The sequence below is a fragment of the Monosiga brevicollis genome, genomic scaffold (genome assembly GCF_000002865.3).
Source record: "Monosiga brevicollis MX1 MONBRscaffold_11 genomic scaffold, whole genome shotgun sequence".
Lineage (NCBI taxonomy): Eukaryota > Choanoflagellata > Craspedida > Salpingoecidae > Monosiga > Monosiga brevicollis.
In genome coordinates, this window is record NW_001865048.1 from 551,696 (window position 1) to 572,313 (window position 20,618).

General features: G+C 54.0%; 4 protein-coding genes across 4 annotated transcripts in view; 2 read left to right on the forward strand and 2 right to left on the reverse strand.

The window, feature by feature from the left end:
• Positions 1–15: 15 nt before the first annotated feature.
• Positions 16–8,878, reverse strand: MONBRDRAFT_32550 (uncharacterized protein; the record flags this gene model as incomplete). Its single annotated transcript, XM_001746170.1, has 23 exons — positions 16–257; positions 328–451; positions 632–730; positions 852–1,272; positions 1,412–1,512; positions 1,608–1,823; positions 1,930–2,097; positions 2,213–2,313; positions 2,405–2,630; positions 2,783–2,855; positions 2,978–3,264; positions 3,345–3,519; positions 3,697–3,785; positions 3,888–4,007; positions 4,122–4,239; positions 4,401–4,607; positions 5,272–6,125; positions 6,473–6,502; positions 6,636–7,100; positions 7,254–7,352; positions 7,441–7,509; positions 8,086–8,157; positions 8,315–8,878. 23 exons carry the CDS (start codon positions 8,876–8,878, stop codon positions 16–18), a joined length of 4,920 nt encoding a protein of 1,639 aa, XP_001746222.1.
• A 1,291-nt stretch (positions 8,879–10,169) lies between these two features.
• MONBRDRAFT_32551 (uncharacterized protein) lies at positions 10,170–17,187 on the forward strand. Its single transcript, XM_001746023.1, has 18 exons — positions 10,170–10,421; positions 10,545–10,628; positions 10,727–10,838; positions 10,942–11,058; positions 11,189–11,293; positions 11,412–11,622; positions 11,725–11,910; positions 11,983–12,036; positions 12,068–12,328; positions 12,444–12,498; positions 12,590–12,730; positions 12,807–12,873; positions 12,970–13,153; positions 13,244–13,514; positions 13,610–13,759; positions 13,865–14,157; positions 14,268–16,831; positions 16,956–17,187. Exons 1-18 carry the CDS (start codon positions 10,174–10,176, stop codon positions 16,995–16,997), a joined length of 5,145 nt encoding a protein of 1,714 aa, XP_001746075.1. The 5' UTR covers positions 10,170–10,173; the 3' UTR covers positions 16,998–17,187.
• A 144-nt stretch (positions 17,188–17,331) lies between these two features.
• MONBRDRAFT_37209 (uncharacterized protein) lies at positions 17,332–19,134 on the reverse strand. Its single transcript, XM_001746171.1, has 5 exons — positions 18,750–19,134; positions 18,474–18,623; positions 18,286–18,369; positions 18,077–18,137; positions 17,332–17,987 (listed from the first exon to the last, which is right to left on the reverse strand). The coding sequence occupies exons 1-5, from the start codon at positions 18,891–18,893 to the stop codon at positions 17,731–17,733; spliced, it is 696 nt and encodes a 231-aa protein (XP_001746223.1). The 5' UTR covers positions 18,894–19,134; the 3' UTR covers positions 17,332–17,730.
• A 279-nt stretch (positions 19,135–19,413) lies between these two features.
• The window catches only part of MONBRDRAFT_32553 (uncharacterized protein), a 1,643-nt gene continuing 438 nt past the window's right edge, over positions 19,414–20,618 (forward strand). Inside the window, exons 1-5 of the mRNA XM_001746024.1 lie at positions 19,414–19,438; positions 19,888–19,995; positions 20,094–20,134; positions 20,222–20,308; positions 20,399–20,500. Of these exons, the coding sequence (XP_001746076.1) occupies positions 19,944–19,995; positions 20,094–20,134; positions 20,222–20,308; positions 20,399–20,500 (282 nt within the window). The 5' untranslated portion in view covers positions 19,414–19,438; positions 19,888–19,943. The remainder of the gene's footprint in view (positions 19,439–19,887; positions 19,996–20,093; positions 20,135–20,221; positions 20,309–20,398; positions 20,501–20,618) is intronic.

The window sequence follows — 20,618 nt, forward strand, 5'->3', positions numbered from 1 at the left end:
GCATAATCTAGACAATCAGATGCTAATGTTGGGATCAGTGCGTGGAGCAGCGTCCGCATGCGACGGCGCAAAAACAGGCGATAACAGAGGTTGCATAGAACGCCGATCTGGTCTGCGTGGGGTGCCTTGCTCCTTAGCGTCAATAGCGGTATCGGGGTTGAGCCGCGTAAAGCTCAAAACTGAGCTCGCTGTCCAAGAGTCAGGCACCAGCAAAAAGTAGCGATGCATAGCCTCGATGAAGCGGCGTCGATAGTTGCCTGTGTGGACACACATAGCGGTCAGTGCGCACTCTTTGCCTTGCAAGCACGCCGAGCGGAGCTGACTGACGCGGCGAAATAACGGTAGGCATGTTGCCTGTGCCACCGAGCAGGCCACTCGACTTGATCCACATCTCCAAGCGTTTATCCAATGTGAACGTGCGAATGTAGTCAATGATACCAACCACCAGCTCCTGGCAAGCCCACAATCACATCAAATGAGTAGAAGAGTGGGCAAGCAGAAGACAAAGAAAGAAAAAAAAAAAAAAAGCCATTTTCTCAGACAGATCACAGACCCTTGGTCACCAGCAGGGAAAGAAAGGCGCAAATGTTTCACGGGGTCAAGTACGGTGCACCGGACCATATGACCATACCTGACGCTGTTCATCAACGCCGACGAGGAGAGAATAGTCCATGATATTGAGGTTGGATAGAAACCGCGCATCATTTTCAATCGCTTTTCCAAGCACCGCCTGGCCCAAACCGGGAGTGCAAGGGTGAGGCACGGTCATACAAAAAGTTGCAGTGCCGTACAAGCCGAGGATCAAGTTGTCAAAAATAGTGTTGGCATGGAGGCAAAGACGCTGCACCAACCTTGCTGTGGGGGCGAATGTACAAAGGGGACTGTGCAATTTTCTCCACCAGATTTTCGTCCAACATCACGTAGTCGCTGGCTCCCGCGTGTCGGTTGCGCATGGAGCCCTTCAGATCATAAATGTGGGCAATTTGACGGTCAAAGAACAGGTTGTCCATGATAAACACTGTTTGTTTCATGGTCTTGCGTGTAGATCGGGCAGAGTTCTGATAGCCAATGCGATACACGCCCACAATCTTGGCAAGCAAAGACGGCTTATTGTGCATGTAAGCATCACGCATGTATTGAAAGTAGTGGGGCAGAAACTGTTCCACGGAGCGTGCTTCTGAAGGCGACAGCTGTTTGAGAATAAATCGATCGTCCGTCATCTTGCAAAAGTCGGCTCCTGAGCGCCCCCCGCGCGCATCCCACTTGATACAGCTGTTTGCAAACAGGGTTAATTGTCAAATATTTGATCCAGAAAAACCAAGCCGATCAAGCCCCCACTCCTTGCACCCAACGCAAAACCCATTGGCAACTAGCATAGCAGTGAGGAGGCAGCACGACTCGAATCTATTACCGTGAAAGGGAGTGGATGAATTCGCGCTCAATCTCGTCGTCACTGCGATCATCCTTGATGACCATGCGCCGCATGTCGCGAAACTCGCGGGCATACCAAACCTACAGAGACAGCGCAATCATGAGAGCGGGATGGGTCGAAGCCTTGCGAACAGAGTCGATGTCAAGTCGGCACAAACGGTCTGGGGATCACCGACCTCGCAGTAAAAGTCAGTGGCCTGATCGGAAAAATTGTGGCAATAGTGAGGTTGCTCAGTGCGAATTGCTTCCTGAGTTGTCTGGGCCGACGGGCGGGCGGCGCTGTTGGTTGGAGGCTTGGACGGCGCGACGTGGGCGGGATAAGATGCTGCCTCGGCCGTTTCAATGGCGGGTGCCGCGAGATAGTTGGCGCTGGCTGTTCGAGCCGCCGAAGCCTACAGTGAACAGACATGGGTGTTAAGATAGTCTTGGTCGGTTGTGTGACAACAGAGGCGGCGGGTTGCCAGGGGTGCAACGGTTCATGCTTCACGAGGAGCGTACAATGTGGTCTTCTTCTTGCACGCGGTGATCCCTTTCGCGAACAAACTGTAGATATGGCTCGGAGCTGAGCGTAAAGGCAATCAAGCTGCTGGGCTCGTCCTCGTATACCGTCACGCCAAAGTTTTTGGAGGTTGGGTGCATGGGATGCTCTGTATTGGGCAGCGGAACCTGTCGAAATGGGCAAGGGGGTGTGAGTGTAAGAAGTTTTCCAAATGGCAGGGGTCGTTGCGCCAAACAGCAAAAAGCAGGCAGCAAGGAGGAGGCGGGTCTGAAGCCGACCCACCGGAATGTCACGGATAGGTCCGTTGGAAGGGAAGAGGTGTGCAATCTTTTTCAAGTAGCTACTGTCCTTGGCTTGGGTATCAAGCAATTGAGGTGGATCGTCTATGCATGTGCGTTGGGGCAGCATGAGCCACGGGACATCACATGTGCCACGTCGCGAAGAACGAGCGTGTGCTTTCGAGCAACAACTAACCTTCGGCATCCTCACGACTTGTCGGGCTACCAGTGCCGCTTTCGTGGCGGGTCACAGCTGGTGAAGTCAAAGTGGAAGCATTTGCCGACTGAAGCGCAGCAGAGTCGGGCAAGTTGAGCCCTGCCGAAGAAGAGGCACTTGCCAACGTTCGAGGCGATGGCGACGGCGAAGGGAGGGCAGCTGCATCCTTCTTATTCTTGGGCCTCGTCAAGGACAGCAACATATCCTACCAGGTGCGGGCATGAACAAGAGACAATGGGGCCGGGGTGCGAGGTGGGCTTAAATAATAATTAAAAACAAACAAACAAACAACAAACAAAAAAAGAAAAAAAAAAAGAAAAAGAAAATTACTCGAGACGAAGAGGCAAGAAAGCAAACCTTGAAGGCGGCATTGAGACGGTCAGTGGCATTGACGGTGGCACGTGAAACCTGAAACGACGTGCGCTCCAGCCTAAGCCACGGCGATTTACGGGAAGGCACAATTCAAGAAGAAAGCAAATGAAGTTGCATTGCCTTTGAAAGTTGACATTGGGAAACGGGTGCGATGATTCGGGCGGGGACCAAGGTGCGTACTGGGCAGTGGCATCATATGGTATAAGCTGGGTCGCTTTGGAGGAGATTGGGCCCTTCAGCAAGGCTGTTGAAAAGGCAGGATCCGTAGGGTCGGCTTCCAAAATGGATGACGATAGGTCAGGTCCGACAGGCTTGATGGGCGGTCCCTCCTCTGCCTGTGGGGTGTCATCCTCCTGAGTTGCCGCCGTTTCTGGTGTAACAGTGGCAGTTGCTTCAGCTTGCGGGGTCTGCAGGGCTTTCCATTCGTGCACGCTGCTTTCAAACGCTTCGAGTTCTTTCGTCAACGCCTACAAACAACAACATGAGCAAGTAGATTCGATGGCATGTTCGGGCCGGCGGCGGCAAAATCCAGCTTACGAAGACGTACAGCTAGTTCGTCATTAATGACGCCCTGCAAGCGAGGCAGCCGGGCTTGCAGCTGGGCCTGATGATCTGCATGCACTTTTTCCACCATGCCCAACCGTTTGCCCGCATTGGCTTTGAGATTGTCGATGGCAGCATCAAACTTTTGAATCTGATCTTCCCAATCAGCAACAAAGGAGCTGTGGCGTCAACAAGGGGATATTTAGAGCCATGGGATGCATCGCGGGTTGGTACATCCATTGAACCAAGGCAACATCAACAATATAGGGCAAGACGCCGGAGGGTCAAAACCGGAGAAACTTGAGCGACTGGCAAGCAAGGGGCTTGGTCCAGCCCGACGTGGTTGACCAACGTACCCAAGTTTGGGAATAACCAAAGCTTTTGGGGCAAACGCGACTTCCAATGGCACGATTGGCTTGCGATCAAAATATGCAATCAGGTTTCCCTGAACAAGAATATCACCAATGGCAACAACGATGAGGTTGAGTCAAGCTGCCGCAGCTACACCTCTTGTTCCTGCAACTGTCTACTGACTGCTGGCACTTACCTTGCCAAAATAGCGGAGGTGGCATTTGTAGAAGCAATGGGGACAGAGACCTTCCATGACGCGATAAGCATCCGCTAAAAATGTTAGCTCAAGATATTTGCCCAGCGACATGTGCCACGTCTATTTGTCACAGACAGAGCACAATATCGTAATCAAGAGGACGCAACTTCAGTACACGAGAAAAGGCGGGGAGCAAAAAATGGTAGCGGGCGGCCAAATGATGCAGCGTCGCACCTCGGAAGATACGAGTACAGGCGGAGTTTGCATGGAGCACTCTTCACACCAAGACCACATGAGTAACGGATTATCCCCGCCAGTCGGGTCGGGAATGGGTGTCTTGAGTCGCTCCGTCCTATCACGCCCACCGGCATTGGCGGTCGCATCGAAACAGGCAGCGAAAGATACACGACGTTGTAAGTGCCCCGCAGGAATGCATCCAAGATAGAGAGAGGGAAAAAAAAAAGGTGTGTGTGTGTGTGTGTGTGTGTGTGTGTGTGATTTGAGCAGACATACCCAACTTCAATCTGCGCATCACCGTGGACAAATGTGCGGACATGACGCTCCACTGGAAGCCCACACTGGTCATTGGGGCACACGTAATTGGGGTTGAGGCACATTTGATCGACGTAGTAACCCAGAGTCAGGTCGTTTGAACTGTAGTATTTGAGCGTCACCAATTGTGGTTCAAGACAAGACTGCTGATTTTGGTCCACGCTCAAGCTATACAGTACGTCCAAGCTCTGGTGCAGCTCGACATCAAAACAGTCATGGGCATGTAGGGGTGGCTCAGTTCCAGGCATCAACAAGGGCGACCATTGGACTACCTCAGGCAGTAACGAGAAGGCTTCACAGTGCTGGCCACGATCAGTGAAGAGGTAAGGCAGTGGAAGGGTCAAGGCTGGGGAGGTGGACAAAATTAACCCGTCAAGCAGTCGCTGGAAAAGGCGACGCCGACGCTGCCAGACGTTGTCGTCGAAAACTACATCGCGCACTGCAGTTTAAAGCGCAATCCCAGCCCATGACAAGAAAAAAAGAAAAGCAAAAGTGAGTTGGTTCATGATGTCTTCACATAAAACCACGTCCCAAAAAAAAGACGGTGACAAGCAAGCAGGCAAACAAGCAAAACAAAACAAAACGACAAATCAAGCCCACCAGCAACAACAACTTCAGTATTAACAACCAGAACAACGGTCATGCGGGCAAGCCAGCAGACATGTACAAACCACGCAACAATGGTAGCGTTTCGCTGTCACCAGCTTCGAGCAATTCCAGCTCATCGGATAGGGGTGAGGCCTGGCTGGTAGAACCAGCGGCAAAGGCGACGAGTTGCGAGCCAGATATCAAGCTTTGATCCAAGGGATCTTCATCTAAAGTAGAATCTGACCGCAGCAGGCGCGCGGGCTTGATGGAGACGGTGGCAGCGATCTGACGTTCAATAATGGCATGGACGGCATCAGGCGATGCAAAGCCCACAAATTGGTCTGCCAACAAGCGTTTCTCCAATTCAAGGTGATAGGCAGCGTAGCATAGAAACTTGAGAATGCCCTTAACGGTGGTGAGGCGCTTAATGTCGTCGAGTCCGCGCAAGATGATGGTGCAGCCAAGTTCGGCAGGGCAGCCATCAAACACGGCCAGTGTTTTGCGCTCGTCATCAGCAGCACGAAAGTATTCGATGGAGAAGTGGGAGCAGCGTCCCAGTTGACGGGCAACGTTGAGCTCCTCGATGCTATTCAGAATAGTGGCCTGGGTGCAACGCGCCAGGTAGCGCACTGCCGAGGGCTTGACGTTGATGAGCAGGGTGATGCCGGCTTGCTCCAGCAGGTCGAGGGCAATACGAGCCACGGCCTTTTGAGCAACCACAACTTGCGGTCTCATGTTGCGGATGCGCTGTACAGCGTTCTTGAGAAACTCGTGCTCCTGGCGCAAGACGGTCTCAAGGGAAGCGTACTTGGATTCACCACGCGGCGTGAACTCCAGAGGAAAGCGCAGGATCAAGATGGTTGGGTCGTGGATGTTGGTGCGCATTCTCTTGTGAGCCACATGTTTTGTGAAAATGACTCCCGAGTAGTAATGGCTGTGTCGAGGCTCACCGCCAGTCAGGCAGCGAACCTTGACATACGAGCGCACATCCAAGTCGTCGCCATTTTGTACCTGAGGACGAACGCTGGCCGCCGCCCGCATGGCCAGAGGAAGCAGGACATCGTGCCATTCTGCGCCCAGCTCATGCCATTGTAAAAGCTAAATGTTGATCCGAGGAAAAGTGGCAAAAGAAGATTAGCAAACGCGATAAGCCGGACACACGCGTCGGAAATGAGCAAGTTGGGACGCCGCCTGGCCACCAAGTACATGCCTGGGTTAAGAGGCGTTGCAAATGCGATTGGTTGCAGCGGTCAATGTCGAGCTTCGCGTCATGACGCGGCATTTTTGTTGTTGTTGAGGTTGCCTGTTGCCAGCACCAATGACTTGTAAGCAAGGACAAGGCCAACCACGCCCTCCCAGGCGTCGCTTGCACATAGCAAGCAGAACTTGAGAGCAAGAAGAAAAGAAGAATAGATCAGGAGAATGGTTCAAGCAGGGTACCGCACCTCTGTGTCACTAGGAGGCGAGCCTGGAATCTATGACAAGGTTTGATCAAGGAATCATATACATTAAGGCCAAATGAAAGAAAGGAACAAGGGAAAGAGAGCAAATGTCATGGAAGTCATTACAGCTCTTGTCAAGGCGGGACCATGCGGTAGCAGTACGTACAACATCAATGTTGGGAGGTTCAACCACGCCGATGGAGGACTGGTTTGTGCGCCGGCGAAAGGGTGTGGGTGAACCACGCGAGATACTGTTCCGATGCGCCTTCGGAGTGCTCAGGTATTGTGATTTGGTCATGGAGCTGCTCCGCGGTTCCAAGGGGGGAAGAGAGCCAGGGGAAAACGACGCATTCAAATCATCGCCGTCCTCATCAAATTCATCTTTCGATTCCTCCAAAATTTCAGCATCTGGGATGAAGGGTTGCGTCTCGATCTGCCGAAACCAGGAGGGTGCATCATCGGTCTCATCGTCCGCACTCGAAATAGTCTGTGGAGTGGACGGGTCCTGGTCGGCAAAAGTCTTGGGAGCTACGCGCATGAGCACATAGTCATCTTGAAATGTTGTGGGACCATCTTCGCGTGCCATAGTGATGAACCCAGCCTCCAGCAAACCCTGTGCAATTTCTATGGCCTGTGCCAGAGAATTCACACGCCAGGAAACAAAAATAAAGGGGGGCGGGGGGCGGGATGTGAGTGTAGGTCGTCGATGAGCATGCTTTCTCAAGCAAAGCAAAAGGCAGGCAGCGATTTGCAAAGTAGGTTAGACGGTTGAAACCATGCCCACCTGCTCGCGCTTTTGAGCAAAACGCATGGTGATCATGAGGTTGATCAGTTCGCTGGCGACGAAGGTGTTGGCGTAGCGAACCAGTTGTTCACGATGCAGCTGCAGGTGACGGAATACACCAGAAGCATGGAAGGAGATGAGCAAAATGCCACGTGGCTTTGCGCTGCATCCATGACTTGATACTCACTCGAATGTCCAGGGTGCGTTCAGCAGCAACTTGTTGCAGAAAACGTCGAGCATCCTCCAAGGGTGCATGCTAAGCGGGCGCAGAGCGACAGGGTGAGTTGATCCTTGCGGCAAGCAAAGTGTGCAGCCCAATGGATGTATTGTTGACCAACTTCGCCATGGCCATGGTTAGGTGAGGCTGAGAACAGGGAGAATGAGCTCGTTGGATGAGAAGAATGGGATGCCAGACGAGCCGGCACTGCAAGCAGAGGCGGAAGGAGCCAAGCGTCCGAAGGCCGTGTGAGAAGTAGCAGCAGAGTAAGCATGCGCAAAGCACATCGTCGCAAATGACCAAGCAATGGGATGGGCTCTCAAGGTCACCAGGTTGAGAGACTGGATGCAACCACGCAGAGCGGAATTTGTTTGACGTACGTTCAGACAGTTGGCTTTCGGAGCCTCGCATGCTCATCTTTGGACCTTCAAGAATGCTGTGTGAAATGGATTCTTCAAAGGAAGCACGATGGGCTGGGCGAGATACAATGGCAAAGCAGGTGCGGCAGCAGCGAAGCTTGCCGGCTCGGCCGACCAAGGTGCCTGGAATCTGCTCGGAGCAGCACTTGGAGCACATCACTTGACCGCAGATGCGGCAATGGTGGCGCCGGCGGACCAGATTAAAGGTGCCGCCACATTCATAACACTCTGGAGCACTTTCATCAGGCATCCAGTGTTGGCGAAATGCCTAGCAAGGAGCAAGAAACATGACATGCGGCGCGATGCAAGTTCAAGCCAGTCAAACACCAGAAGCAATTGCAAAGGCAGCGAGGAAGGGCGCGACCAAGTGCGAGAAAAGCTTGGGCGAAGACACCCAGGAAGGATGGGAACAGCGACGGCCGGACCTGTTCGGTGTCCGTCTTGACTAGGCTTGTGAATCGGTTGAGAATGGAAACGCGATCGTGGGCAGAGAAGGACGAGTAGTCGCCCGGGGCTGGCGGGGCTGCGGGACCCGGTGCAGAGGCAAGGACATTGCTTGACGCTTGAGCACCAGCCGTAAAACTGGCACGCCGTGCATCCACAGGGATGGACGCGGAGCCGGGGACCGATCCAGGAGCTGGGCCTTGGGTTGAGCCCGAGCCAGTACTGGCAGCTAAGCTGCCTTCAAGAGTGCTGGATATGGGGGTGCTGGCAGGTTGTGTCGTGGTGCGGTCTGTCGAGGTGATTTGCTGCTGCTGGGACTGAGCGGGCGGCAGGATGATGGGTTCAGGGGCTGCGGCCAAAGGAGCTGGGCCCGTCTTGTCCGCGGCTACGCCATCCTTGCTTGTGGCTGGGGCGGCTGCGGCCTCAGCTGGGGCTGCTCGCTTGGTACTGCGGCTAAAGCCCAAGAAGCTGGCCAGAGAAAAACTGTTTTCCTCTTCCGGTGGCTCTGGCGGAGGATCACCTAGCGAAACGTACTGCTCCTCCATTGCACCAGGTGTTGATGAGGCTGCAAGCGGCTAGCGGCCCGACTGGTGTGGTGGGACCTCCAGCGCCACGACCTGCTTACGGGCGCATGCCGTGGTGGGCTCGGCTGGTCGCAACCCGAATAATTGCTTTTAGGTTCCCAATCGCTCTTCGCGCTGAATCAGGCTTCCGTTTCTGGCGCCTGTTCTAGTCTCGCCGCGTGGTGGCGCTGCCGCTCAGGCGATCAATTCCGAGCCAGCCACCCGTTTCGTCCGTTGGTGTGTCACTACACAATTGCAATTGCCGCACAACACCTGTTCCCATTCTTGGTGATGATGTCAGCCTAAATTGTCATCTTTTCTCGTCCGGGACAACAAGAAGAATGCTCTGGGCAGTGAGTAGTTGTGTGTAATGTGTATCCGCTCGAGCGCAAGGCAAGGAAGCAGTCGAAGGTTTTCTTTTGTCTCTTTTGTTTAGAGCACGTAAGTGTGTGTGTGTGTGTGTGTGTGTGTCGCGCGAGCGCTGCCACCTCTCTCTGTGTGTCTCTCTCTCTCTTTTTTTTGTTTTTTTTCATCCAAGTGTTTTGTCGTCAGCGACAAGAACGACCAAGGGGGGAGGGAGGGGGCTGCAGGGATATCCAGTATTAGAACAGCTGCTCCCCATCCAGCAGGGGGAAACGTGGGCTGGGTGAGCTGCCGACCTGTGGCCCGCCCCCCGTTCCTGGACGGGCGGGTTGTGTGGTGCATTCAAATGTGCTGTCCTCTCCAACCCAAGGGCTTCCTGCCTCCTGCGCCTGGGTCCTTGGCCCCCTCCTTTTTTTTGTTGTTGTTGTTGTTGGTTTGCAGCTCATGCGTGGCCTGCCATTTCCGCAAAGGTCCGCTGCACGGTCGTCATCATCACCAAATCCGTGCTTTCCCATTGAGCTTGGTGGTCAGCTTCTTATTTGAAGTGACCGCCCATATTTGTCGTGTGCAGCACAGCTCTTGGCGGGCGTGTGACGTTCTTCTTCCATTCTTACCCCGTCCAAGTAGCCCGCCCATCTTCAGGGGTCTCTCCCTTACCTTCTCCTCAACCTGTGGATCAGGGTGAGTCAGTGAGAGAGGATGGACCGCTCACAGCGCTTATTTGGCACGCGTTTGCTCGCTGTCACCACGTCTGCCAGCTGAAGCTCAAATTGGTCGCCCTGGGGGCTTGGCAGGCATGGCCTGAATCCTGAGTTGACACAAACATCCTGGCAGCCGGCCTTGCCAGCTCGCCGACCTGACCTTTGCGCCACACACATCTCCCGACGTCCTGGCCTCGAGCGACACCATCCATCATGTCCATGGTCTTTCGCTCCCGGCGGTCCTCCATGATCCTGAAGAGGGCCGATGATATCTTCGTTGATGTGGCCGGCCCCACCAATCCGGGGAGTAACACGGGTACCCTATCACGCTACTCCAAGGAGGAGGCTGAGTCAACTGTCGATGATGACGTCGATCCTCTTGATGATCGCTACGGCGTTCGCGATCTGGCGACCCTCTCTGAACTCTCCTCAGACGTCATTGTTCAACAATTATATGCCCGGTCCGTGGCCTGGATTCTGGCCTCGGGAAAGAGAGCGCTTTTTGAGTGCTGTAATTTTTTGAGTTTCTGACCTCTCACCGGTACCTTTGTCCAATACATCCATGCTCCATGCTTCTGCCTTAGTTATGGCCGTGATCTTATTTACACGGCTGTTGGCGACATTCTTATCGCTGTCAATCCCTTTCGAGAGATTCCCCAACTTTATGGGTCAGGCACATGCGTTTCTTCTGCCATTCAACGAACATTTTCCGCTGGCAACTGACCATCCCCCACACCTCTCATTTCCTCGTCTTCCCTGTTCTCAGCGAAGAGGCAGCCAACCGCTACCTCACGACGACAGACTATCACCCCGTACCACACATTTACAGTGTTGCTCAGCGAGCCTACAAGCACTTGCTCACGTCGCACAAGGATCAGGTGTGGCGCCGGCATATCGTGTCAACACTGCACGTTGGGCCCTGCGCCACTGGTGCCATGGACAAGGCGATGCTCGCTCACGCACCGTAATGGCACCTCTTAGTGTTGTGTCATCTCTGGGGAATCCGGTGCTGGCAAAACAGAAACCGCCAAGTTACTGGTCGATCACATGCTTGCCATGTGCAAGGGCACCGGCAAGCTCGAACGTCAAATTGTTGAGGTCGGTATTTCTGTCGTGCCCGCTTGCGGCCCTGATTCAAGTTTGACGGGGTATTTAGGTTTTTTTCTTCAACCATCCTTTCATTTTTTTGCACTCGACTTTGCTTGTCTCCTTTTCGCCGACACCATAGGTCAATCCGTTGCTTGAAGCCTTTGGCAATGCGCGCACTGTCATCAACGACAACAGTTCGCGTTTTGGCAAGTTCTTGGAGATCAAGTTCGGTTACTTTGGTGATGTACGTCGTCCAGGCAATTCAAAGCTACTCGGGGGCGAGAAACGTGACGCTCGCCGATTCCTGCCGGCTTTAGCTCACCATTGCCCCCACCTTTCACCTTTTCCTTCTCCGTACCCAGGTTCTTGGGGCACATCTGGCCGAGTATCTTTTAGAAAAGTCGCGAGTGGTGCGGCAAGCCGACGGGGAGCAAAATTTTCACGTCTTTTACTATCTCTTTGCCGGCATTGACATGGAGCATCGCAACCGGCTTGGACTCACCAACATGACCGACTTTCACTATCTGCGTGGCGGCGTCAAGAATCTCACGCGCGATACCACCATCGATACCGGTTCGTGTTTTTGTCGCAAAATGAGCCATCCCCGCACCTCCAGCTAGAGCCAATCTTGCGCACCTCTCTCGAGCTATTGATTTTCCTCTCTGTCATCTCTAGATGAGGGACAGATGGCAGGCCAATATCGTACTCTTATCGCCGTAATGGAGACGGTTGGCTTCACGGCCCAGGAGATTGATGACCTTCACCAGGTTTTGGCCAGCATCCTGCACCTGGGAAACATCGAGTTTACCGAGGGGGACAGCTCCTTTGCTGAAGTGGTTCAAGATGCCCCCATTGATTTGGGTACGAAAGAACCTGTAATCGAAACCGCGTGACCATGCGTTCACCAGTTCAGCATTGTGTCTGACTGCACAGGCAGCGTTGCCCTGGTTTATAACAGCCATGCTCACCCCCTGTTTGGATGCAATGGTGCGGCTGTGTGCTTGCTACCGCTGCGTAGTGGCCAATATGCTGGGCATTCCTTCTGATGCTTGCATGGAGATGATGGTTTCAACCGTTACAGCCATGCGAGGCGAGCGCCTTCGCAAAAACTTCAATGTGGCAGAAGCTGATGAAAATCGCGATGCCCTGGCAAAGGCCATCTACGGGCGCATGTTTTCATGGATTGTGCGCAAGGCCAATACCCTTTTACGCCCTCGAGGCGCCGCCTATGAACGTGCGGCTGAGGTGCAAAATGGCATCACCCAAGTTGGCATTCTGGGTACGGCCCTCGTGTGTGTACTTAAAATGCTTGAGGCGCACATGCTGTCAAGCACCTCGTGCACCCCAAGCCATCGCCGCTGCAGCTCATGTTCATTTTTTATGCTCATGGTCAGATATTTTTGGCTTTGAGAACTTTGAACACAACAGCTTCGAGCAGTTCTGTATCAAGTGCGCCCCTGGCTCGCCCTGTGTCATTGTGCACCATAGTTCTCCTGTCTGTCGCGCATCCTCATCTGACCATCAACTCTGCACTCGACAGCGTTGCAAATGAACAGTTGCAATACTATTTCAACCAGCACATTTTTGCATCTGAACAGAGTCTATACGAGTCGGAGCGACTCAACCTGGCGAGCATCAGCTACGAGGACAACGGCCCACTGCTGGATATGATTCTAGGCCGGTGCGTGTGCATCTTGGTGCTTTCAATGACCCTGCTCCTGCCGCCTTGGCCTAATCCTTGCTCCGTGTTGCTGCAGTCCCCTGGGCTTGTTCACTCTGCTAGATGAAGAATGCCGCTTTCCACGCGCCTCGGCGAACACTCTGGTTTGATCCCTGTCCAACCGAACGATTAGTGATGACCTCAACTTGCTGATGTGGTATCTGCTCAATTCTCTCATCCCTTACATTTCAAATGTGCAGGTGAACAAGTTCAAGCAAGCACAAGAGCGAATGCAGTGGGAACAGTTTCAGCTGGTGGATGCCAGCACGCGTCGCCGACCCAGCGTGGTAATGCACCGCCAAACCTCAAAGTCGACTCTTCGCGCTAATCGAGGCGGCGGTGGTCCCTACTTCCGTATCAATCACTATGCCGGCAGCGTTGTCTGTAAGTCTGCGAAACTCGAACATGTGTCCATTTGTTGATTTTTCCTGATTTGCACGCCATGATTGTACATGCTGTACCTGCCCGGTGCAGACGATTCGTCAGAGTTTTTGGAAAAGAATCGCGACAAGATCTCGCAGCTGGTGATTGAGCGCATGCGTGCTTCAACGTTTCCGGTGCTGCGATATTTCTTTTCGGAGCGTGTTTCCAGCACCGGCTCCATCTCTGACATCACCGAATCGACACGCGGACGTGCCACCACTTATGGCCGTGACCCCAGCAAGATGTCCGTCTCAGCTCATTTCAAGGGCTCGCTCGATGACTTGATGGTTAAGATGCTGCGTGCCACGCCGCACTTCATTCGGTAAGGACCTTGCTGGTGTTGATGACTGCTTGCATACAAAAGTCGCCAAGTCTGCTTTTGATTGGTCTCTTTGTCCCTCGGCTTTCATCTGTCAGATGCATCAAGCCCAACGATGAAAAGCGACCCCGTCGCTTTGAATCGACTCGCGTGGCTCAACAGCTCAAATACACGGGCGTCCTTGAGACGACTCGCATCCGACGAGACGGCTATGCTCTTCGCCTGGAAATTCCCGAATTTTTGCAAAAGTACGAGAGGCAGTCGGCAGTTGGTCTGCTGTGGCTTGGTTTGGTGTGCATGTCTGCAGTAATGCGGTTTTTTTTTTTCGTATTTGTGGCTGCGTGTGGTGACAGGTTTCAGACGCTTGGACTGCATGGCGATGAACTTCACGCTGATTGGGAGCAAGTCGAGGATTTGCAGGAAATGCGTCGTGCTGTGAAGAAGATCATGTCCATGTGTGGCCTGCGGGGCGCTCAAACGGGCATCACGCGCGTCTTTCTCAAGTACTACCATGATGAGAAGCTGACGAGACTCCTTGAGTTGCAGAATCGGCATGCCACCTGCATCAACGCCCACGTTCGCGGCTTTTTAGCAAAAATCAAGTTGGCCAAGCTGCGTCGTCAAGAGGCGGAACGCCAGGAGCAATGTATGTTTCCTGCCTGTGTGCCGCGACGCGCCGTCGATTCATTGTCTGTGCAAGGCGCTTTACTCTCTCCCCCTCCTCATGAGCTTGTGATTCTGATTGTTGACTTGAAGTGCGTCGGGAACGGGAGGCAGCGGAGGCTGCACGGCATGAGGCCGAAGAACAGGCCAAGCTGGCGCTCAAGATGGAACGCGAGGCTACGCTAAGGCGTCAAAAGCAGCAGGCGGCAGCCGATGAAGCTCGGCAACGTGCTGAAGAAGCGGCCAAACGTGCCGCGCAACTCGAGGCCGAGCAAGAGCGTGAGCGTCAGGAGGCCGAGGCTCGAGCAAGCGCTGAAGCAGCACAGCGCGAGGCTGAATTGCGTGCAGTTCAGGCACGTGCTGCGGCCTCGGCGGATGCACAACGAGAGAGTGAAAAGCTAGCCAAACGGGAGCGCTTGCGCCAACAATACCTCGATGCCATGCGAACTGGAAACAAAGATACCATCTCGCGCGTGGGTACCTTGGGTGGAACGGTGGGCCCAAAGGTGTTGGAGCTCTTGGAACATGCCGAGGAGTATGCGCAGGAAAAGGACTACGAGAACGCGTTTGATGCAATTTTCGATGATGAGGATATTGATGTGGAAGAACGTGAGGCTTTGCGACAGGCGCAGCAGATGCGCAAGCAAGAGGAGGCTGCGCGCAAGCGACAGCTCAAGGCTGAATACGAGCTCAGGCGCGTCAAAGAGGAGGAGGAACAAATGCGCGAATTGCAACGCATCCAGGAGGCCGAAGCTGAGCGAGCTCGGCGCGAGGCTGAAGCAGTTGCCGCAGAGGCCGAGTCTGCAAAGTCACGAATGGCACAGCTTACTTTCAATTTTGCTTGGGATGATGCCCCGGCTCCTCCGCCAACGTCAGCCCCAGCCCCGGTTCCTGACCCTGTCCCTCCTGCACAGAGCGCCTCTGTGTCATCACCACCACCACCTCTTTCTCCCAAACCACAGCGTGGCAGTCCGGCCCCACCACCCGTCTCGCCCAAGCCATCACCACTCGCAGAGCGAAGATATACAACATCTGCTGCACCGCAGGTGGCACCCAAGCCAGTCAACCGGCCTCCACCGGTTGTGGAAAAGCCACGATCGGCAACCGTGTCCGCGACTTCCGACGCCGCGACCACTGCCCAAGAGCCACGGCGGCGCAAGCTCGTTCGCGGTGGCAACAAGAAGGAGGCGGCGGTCTTACCTGAGTATCAGGACGCCATCGATGCTTTGAGCGATCTCGATACCTTTCTCGATCCCCAGACACGTACTCTGCGCATCAAGCGTCGCGGGCCCTCATCAAGCGACACTGACGGACCCGATTTGGCGGCTCTAGTACTTCCGCCAGCTGGACCTCCACCGACAAAGCCTCCTCCATCAGGACCTCCGCCGACGGCACCCCCACCAACGGGACCTCCTCCTACGGGGCCCCCGCCTGTCAGTGCCAAACCCAGTGCGCCGGGGGAACCACGGCGTCGCCAGCTGGTGCGTGGCGGCAACAAAAAGGAAACTCCGGTTTTACCCGAGTATGAAGCAGCCCTTTCCTCCTTGGACGCACTGGAAAGCCATTTGAACCAGTTTGGGCAGAGCATTCGCATCAAAGCCACCCCGGCGCCAAGTGAAGTTGTTCATGCAGGCACGCCAACGGACCCACCACCACCCGCGCCGCGAAGTCGGGCCACCACTGAACCTGCCACTAGCATGGCGAGTAGCGGGGATTCAAGCACAGGCGAACCGCGCCGGCGCAAGCTTGTTCGTGGTGGGAACAAGAAAGAGACACCCGTGCTGCCAGAGTACCTCGAGGCCATGTCCTCGTTGGATGCATTGGAACAGCACCTATCAGATCATGGGCAAAGCATTCGCATCAAAGCACCCAGTCAAGCCGTTCGCGCTGCAGGGCCTAGCACCGCTGCATTGGCGTCGGAGACATCAGACACGCTTGTTGCCGAGCCTACTCGGGGCCCGCCACCTCCTCCGCCACCGCGTCAACGGGCCACCACAGAGCCGGCTTCGGCGGGCGAGCCACGGCGGCGCAAGCTGGTGCGCGGCGGCAACAAGAAAGAGACGCCAGTCTTGCCCGAGTTCAGTGAGGCTATGAGTGCGCTATCAGCTTTAGACGATGTTTTGGACTCGCAATCTGCTCGTGAGCAAGCACTTGATCGCATGGCCGCCAACATCACGGAAGCTGAGGTTGTGCAACGTCGCGAAAGTCATCGCGCGAGTCGGCGCGGCAGCGAGCAACACGTCGACCCTACTGCGCCCAACCAAAGCCTGCGCGACCTGGAAGCCACTTTACGGCAACAGGCCCCGCGCCTTGATGTGAGCCAGGCATCAACCACAGCTGACAACCGCATGTCCCACCGCACTGAATATTCCTACTTATCGACGTCACATACCTCGCGGACGTTGTCTCCCGAGGACTCTGGTTCAGGCGTTTTGGATGCGAGTCTTGAGCCATCCTCACCGGATGCGAGTTTGGCGGACTCTACTCGAGCGCAGGACCTTGCACCACCCCCCATGTTGGGCCGACACATGCGACGAGACAGCTCGGCCTTGGCGTTACCCGCAGACTTTGGCGCCAATTTAACAGAGACGCAGCGCATTGCCATCTTCAACTTGGTTCGTGCCGGCGAAATGACTGTCTCGGAAGCCCTTGAGCATGTACGTTTGATCTCGCTGCTCTCTCGCCTAGTGCAACCTGCCCCACGCAAATCATTTTGCTTTTGAGCTTTTGTTTTCCTCTCTCTGCTCACCTGATCCTGCCCTGCATACGTGACCTTTTTAGGCTGCCGAGCAGCAGCAGCGGAAAAACTGCAGCATCCAATGAGTGCTCTCCGTTTCCCGTTTTCTTTTCTGTTTTTCTTTTTGACACCCCATTGACTCGGCTTTCTTAAAAAAAGCTCTAGAAGAGGTTTGCATTGAGAGGGTCATTTTTGGCTTGCGCGCCACGTCGTTTGGCCGCTCGCTACCGCGAACTGCCTTCCCTTGCTGACATTTAATCGACATAACAAGGCACCAACGTGGCTCAGCTTGGTCTGCAAGATGCAAATCAAGTCCTGCATGGCATGCACCCTAGGTCTGCAGGTCATTTTGGCATCTTCTGAAAGGGGAATGAGTGATCAAGTGCAACTTCCTCATTTGAATCGTCGAGTTTTGGTTTTGAGTTTTTCAAATCTTGAATTCCGGGTACAAGGGTGCTCGAGTGGGCAAAGTGAAAACGCTGGCACTTTGACAAGCAAACGAAAAGGGAAAAAAACACAAGGGAGTTGCTTAGCAACTTTCGACGAGAATAGAAGAGAGGGGACATGACATCCGAGTCAGATGAACGTTGGACTTCAGATCAACAAAACTGCCCAACACAAAATCAAACAAACTGCCCAACACAAAATCGGCACAGTAGGAACCCATAAAAACGAATGAGGACAATAAAGACCGACAAAAGCCACTTTGCATGCAATCATCGATAACCACCAACAAATCTTCACATTGTTGCACGAGCGCCGCAACTCGACGGACATGTGGCACCATGGCTGGAGCAAGGACAAGGTGGGTGTTCCTCTTTAAAAACGTTCAGACATGCGCGAGGCTACAACTTGCATCTTGCCGTAGACCTTGCCTGGCGGGGAGCCAAGAATAAGGTTGGCAATTGCGTCACGAGCCATGCGAATGTTCTGGTAGGCACCAAGGATGTGGACTTTATCGTCCGCGAGCACAATGCGAGTCTTGGTCGTGTTCTCAATGGTGTACTTGGTCTTGCCACCCTTGCCCGCGATGCGACCAATGGCACGAGACAGGTGCTCGCCCGACAAAGGCTTGACTGTAGATGGTGGGAGCAAACATGTGAGCCAAGTGCTTGGAGGGCACAAGAGATGAATAAAATAGAGGGCTTGGCCTAGGGACACGGACCGTCTTTGATCTCGAAGGAGTCGATGTAGAGTTCATCCATTCGCAGCAAAGCGATGGCATCCTTTACAGCCACAACGGAGGGTGGCAAGACAAACGAGTGAGAGATAAAATAAAATAAAAATGAATATTGGCAGGGTCTAGGAGCAAGAGCAACACAGAACGCGCTCAGAGGGGCGCATCTCACACAAGACTCAGATCACGGAGCGTACCTGCACTTCGAAGCCAAGCATAAAGGCCTTGAGGAAGTCAGCCGCCTTTTGCAAAGCAGCGGGCGATTCTGTTTCCGGGCACGTCTACTCGAGGCGATGAATGGTGAAAAAAAGAAACATGAAAAAAAGAGAAGGATAGCGAGCGTATGCGTGCCTGCCTGGCGCTGTTCAATCGGGCCGGGACGTACCTTCAGCTCCACCTGACGGCTCTTGACGTTCATACGAATTTGAAGCTTCATGTGTTCAACAACGGGCTGGTACAGGCCCATCCAGTTTTCCTTCAGTGGTGTATAACGGTGAGGGGGAACGGGTATCCGGCGAAATTGCGGAGCACCATCCTGCAGGCAAAAATAAGTGTGAAATGCGGTGAATGAGCCAGGACAACCGTTCAATGCTGCCCAGATTGCGCGCTTTGGCAAAAAAATAAAAAATAAAAAACACGGGAGATAAGATCGAGGACTGACCGCCATGGCTGCAGCTGACAAGGCGGGAAAGCTAGGAACATCTTGCCCCGGGGCTGTCTGATATTGAGCCTGCATTGCCGCATCCTGCTCGAGCTGCGCTTGCAGCACGGTGGGGTCGATGACGCCGTCGTCTTGCGTGTCCATCGCGACGGTGGTGGAGAAAGATGCGTTCAAGTACGTGTCAACTCTAATCCTTCAAGATGGCAACAAGTCTGCTGGCTGGCAACCAATACGGCGCTTCCCCTCGGTCTTGACGGCAGAGCAGGCTCGGAACGTTGTTAAAAAAAGATGCCAGACATCGCCCGTCACGGACACGTGTGTGTGCTGTGTGTGTGTGTGTGTGTGTGTGTGTGTGTGTGTCTGATTCGTTGATTCTGTCACATCGAAGCCATCTGTGAAATTATGAATGCCTGAGCACCTGTTTTAGCTCAAGAGCTCATTGGCATTTCTACAAAGTCAGCCAAGATTTTCTGACAAACTTGATCTGACAAACTACCTGCTACCAGGTGTTGTTTTCATCTGGTAGCGTCACTCCTTCTCTCTCCGCCCCGTTTGTGTCGCTGGAGATTGACTTCAATACCATCGCCACACTGACGCAACGTTAACAGATGTAGACGATTTCATAGCTCCTGCGGCGCATATTTCTTTTGTCTTTTCCGGGCCTTGTGATCAGCCCTCTTCACAAAAACGTAAGCTCTCTCTCTGCCTGTGCTTCCCTTGATCGGTCTGGCGATGAGGCGCCGCGCGACATGGCCGCGTTGCGAATGGCATCTGGGCTGAGACTGGCTGAAGGATGACAAGACAGCACCTGTCCGAGTGAGAAAGGTGTTGGGAGCGTACCGTCGGGATCCCGAACACCTCGCCATAGCTCCCACATACACACACACACATACACCCTTGTTGATGAATCAGTGTCAAATCGAGCTCGAGCACCGCCCCCTTTGCCTGTCCCTTTGCCTGTCCCCTGGCAGACCAATCGATGCGCTCTTTCTGTTCAAATGTCTAGCATCTGCTTTGGCATGCTTGATCCGTTGCATGTGGTCTTCGTGGGCGTCATTTTTGCGCTTTCTAGTGCTGCTGCAGTGTAGCTGGCTGACCCTTTTTTTCCCTCCTCGGTCGGCACGCGCATTCGCCCCAGCAGTGTTTTCATAGGTCCGCTCGACTGGCTATACTTCCCAAGCGTCACTGATCACCATGGCTGAAGGGTTTCACGAGGTCAAGTATGACGATGGCGACAAGTATCGCGGTCAGTGTTCTTTCTTGCTGGGCCAAGACATCCGGTCCTTGTGAGATAAGCTCCTGTGCCCGCGCCTGGTTTCACGAATTTGGGCCACTTTTGAGCAGGCATGTGGAATGCTGCTGGCAAGCGTCATGGCCTCGGCGTCGTAAGTTAACAAAGGATCCTGTCTTTTGCACGCCGTTTGGGAACCGCATCAACCTCATGGCATGCGTTTTTGTCGTCACGTACACAGCTTGACTTTGCGGACGGTTCCAAATATTCTGGCGAATTTGTCGAGGGCATGAACTCGGGCTATGGCATCCTCACCCTCAACGATGGTGTACGTATGGTTGCGCACATGTCAGCATGCATCTCCCGCGTGCTTGTGCTACTCGCTCCCCTCACATCGCTCAAATTGTGTGGTCTTTAGTCAAAGTATGCTGGTCAATTTTCAGATGGCAAGTACAATGGCTCGGGCGTCTTCACCAAGTCGGACGGCATGAAGTACGAGGGTCAATTCTCTGATGGCAAGGTTAGCCCGCCTTGACCCTCCCTGTGTTTTGAAAGGCTTTCCTGCGGCTGCTGCCTGTTCTATTTGCCGAGCATAGCGTGGCATCTTTTGGAGAGACACCTGCCCCCCCCCCCCCCAC

What these genes read in the sequence shown, in the direction of transcription:
- MONBRDRAFT_32551 (XM_001746023.1), top strand. Translation starts at nt 10,174, where the DNA reads ATGTCCATGGTCTTTCGCTCCCGGCGGTCCTCCATGATCCTGAAGAGG. An exon ending in GTTCAACAATTATATGCCCG is followed by an intron (nt 10,422 to 10,544) that starts GTCCGTGGCCTG and finishes CTTCTGCCTTAG; the next exon opens with TTATGGCCGTGATCTTATTT. An exon ending in TCTCGGAAGCCCTTGAGCAT is followed by an intron (nt 16,832 to 16,955) that starts GTACGTTTGATC and finishes TGACCTTTTTAG; the next exon opens with GCTGCCGAGCAGCAGCAGCG.
- MONBRDRAFT_37209 (XM_001746171.1), bottom strand. Translation starts at nt 18,893, where the DNA reads ATGGACACGCAAGACGACGGCGTCATCGACCCCACCGTGCTGCAAGCG. An exon ending in GCCGTCAGGTGGAGCTGAAG is followed by an intron (nt 18,370 to 18,473) that starts GTACGTCCCGGC and finishes CGCCTCGAGTAG; the next exon opens with ACGTGCCCGGAAACAGAATC. An exon ending in CTCCTTCGAGATCAAAGACG is followed by an intron (nt 17,988 to 18,076) that starts GTCCGTGTCCCT and finishes CACCATCTACAG; the next exon opens with TCAAGCCTTTGTCGGGCGAG.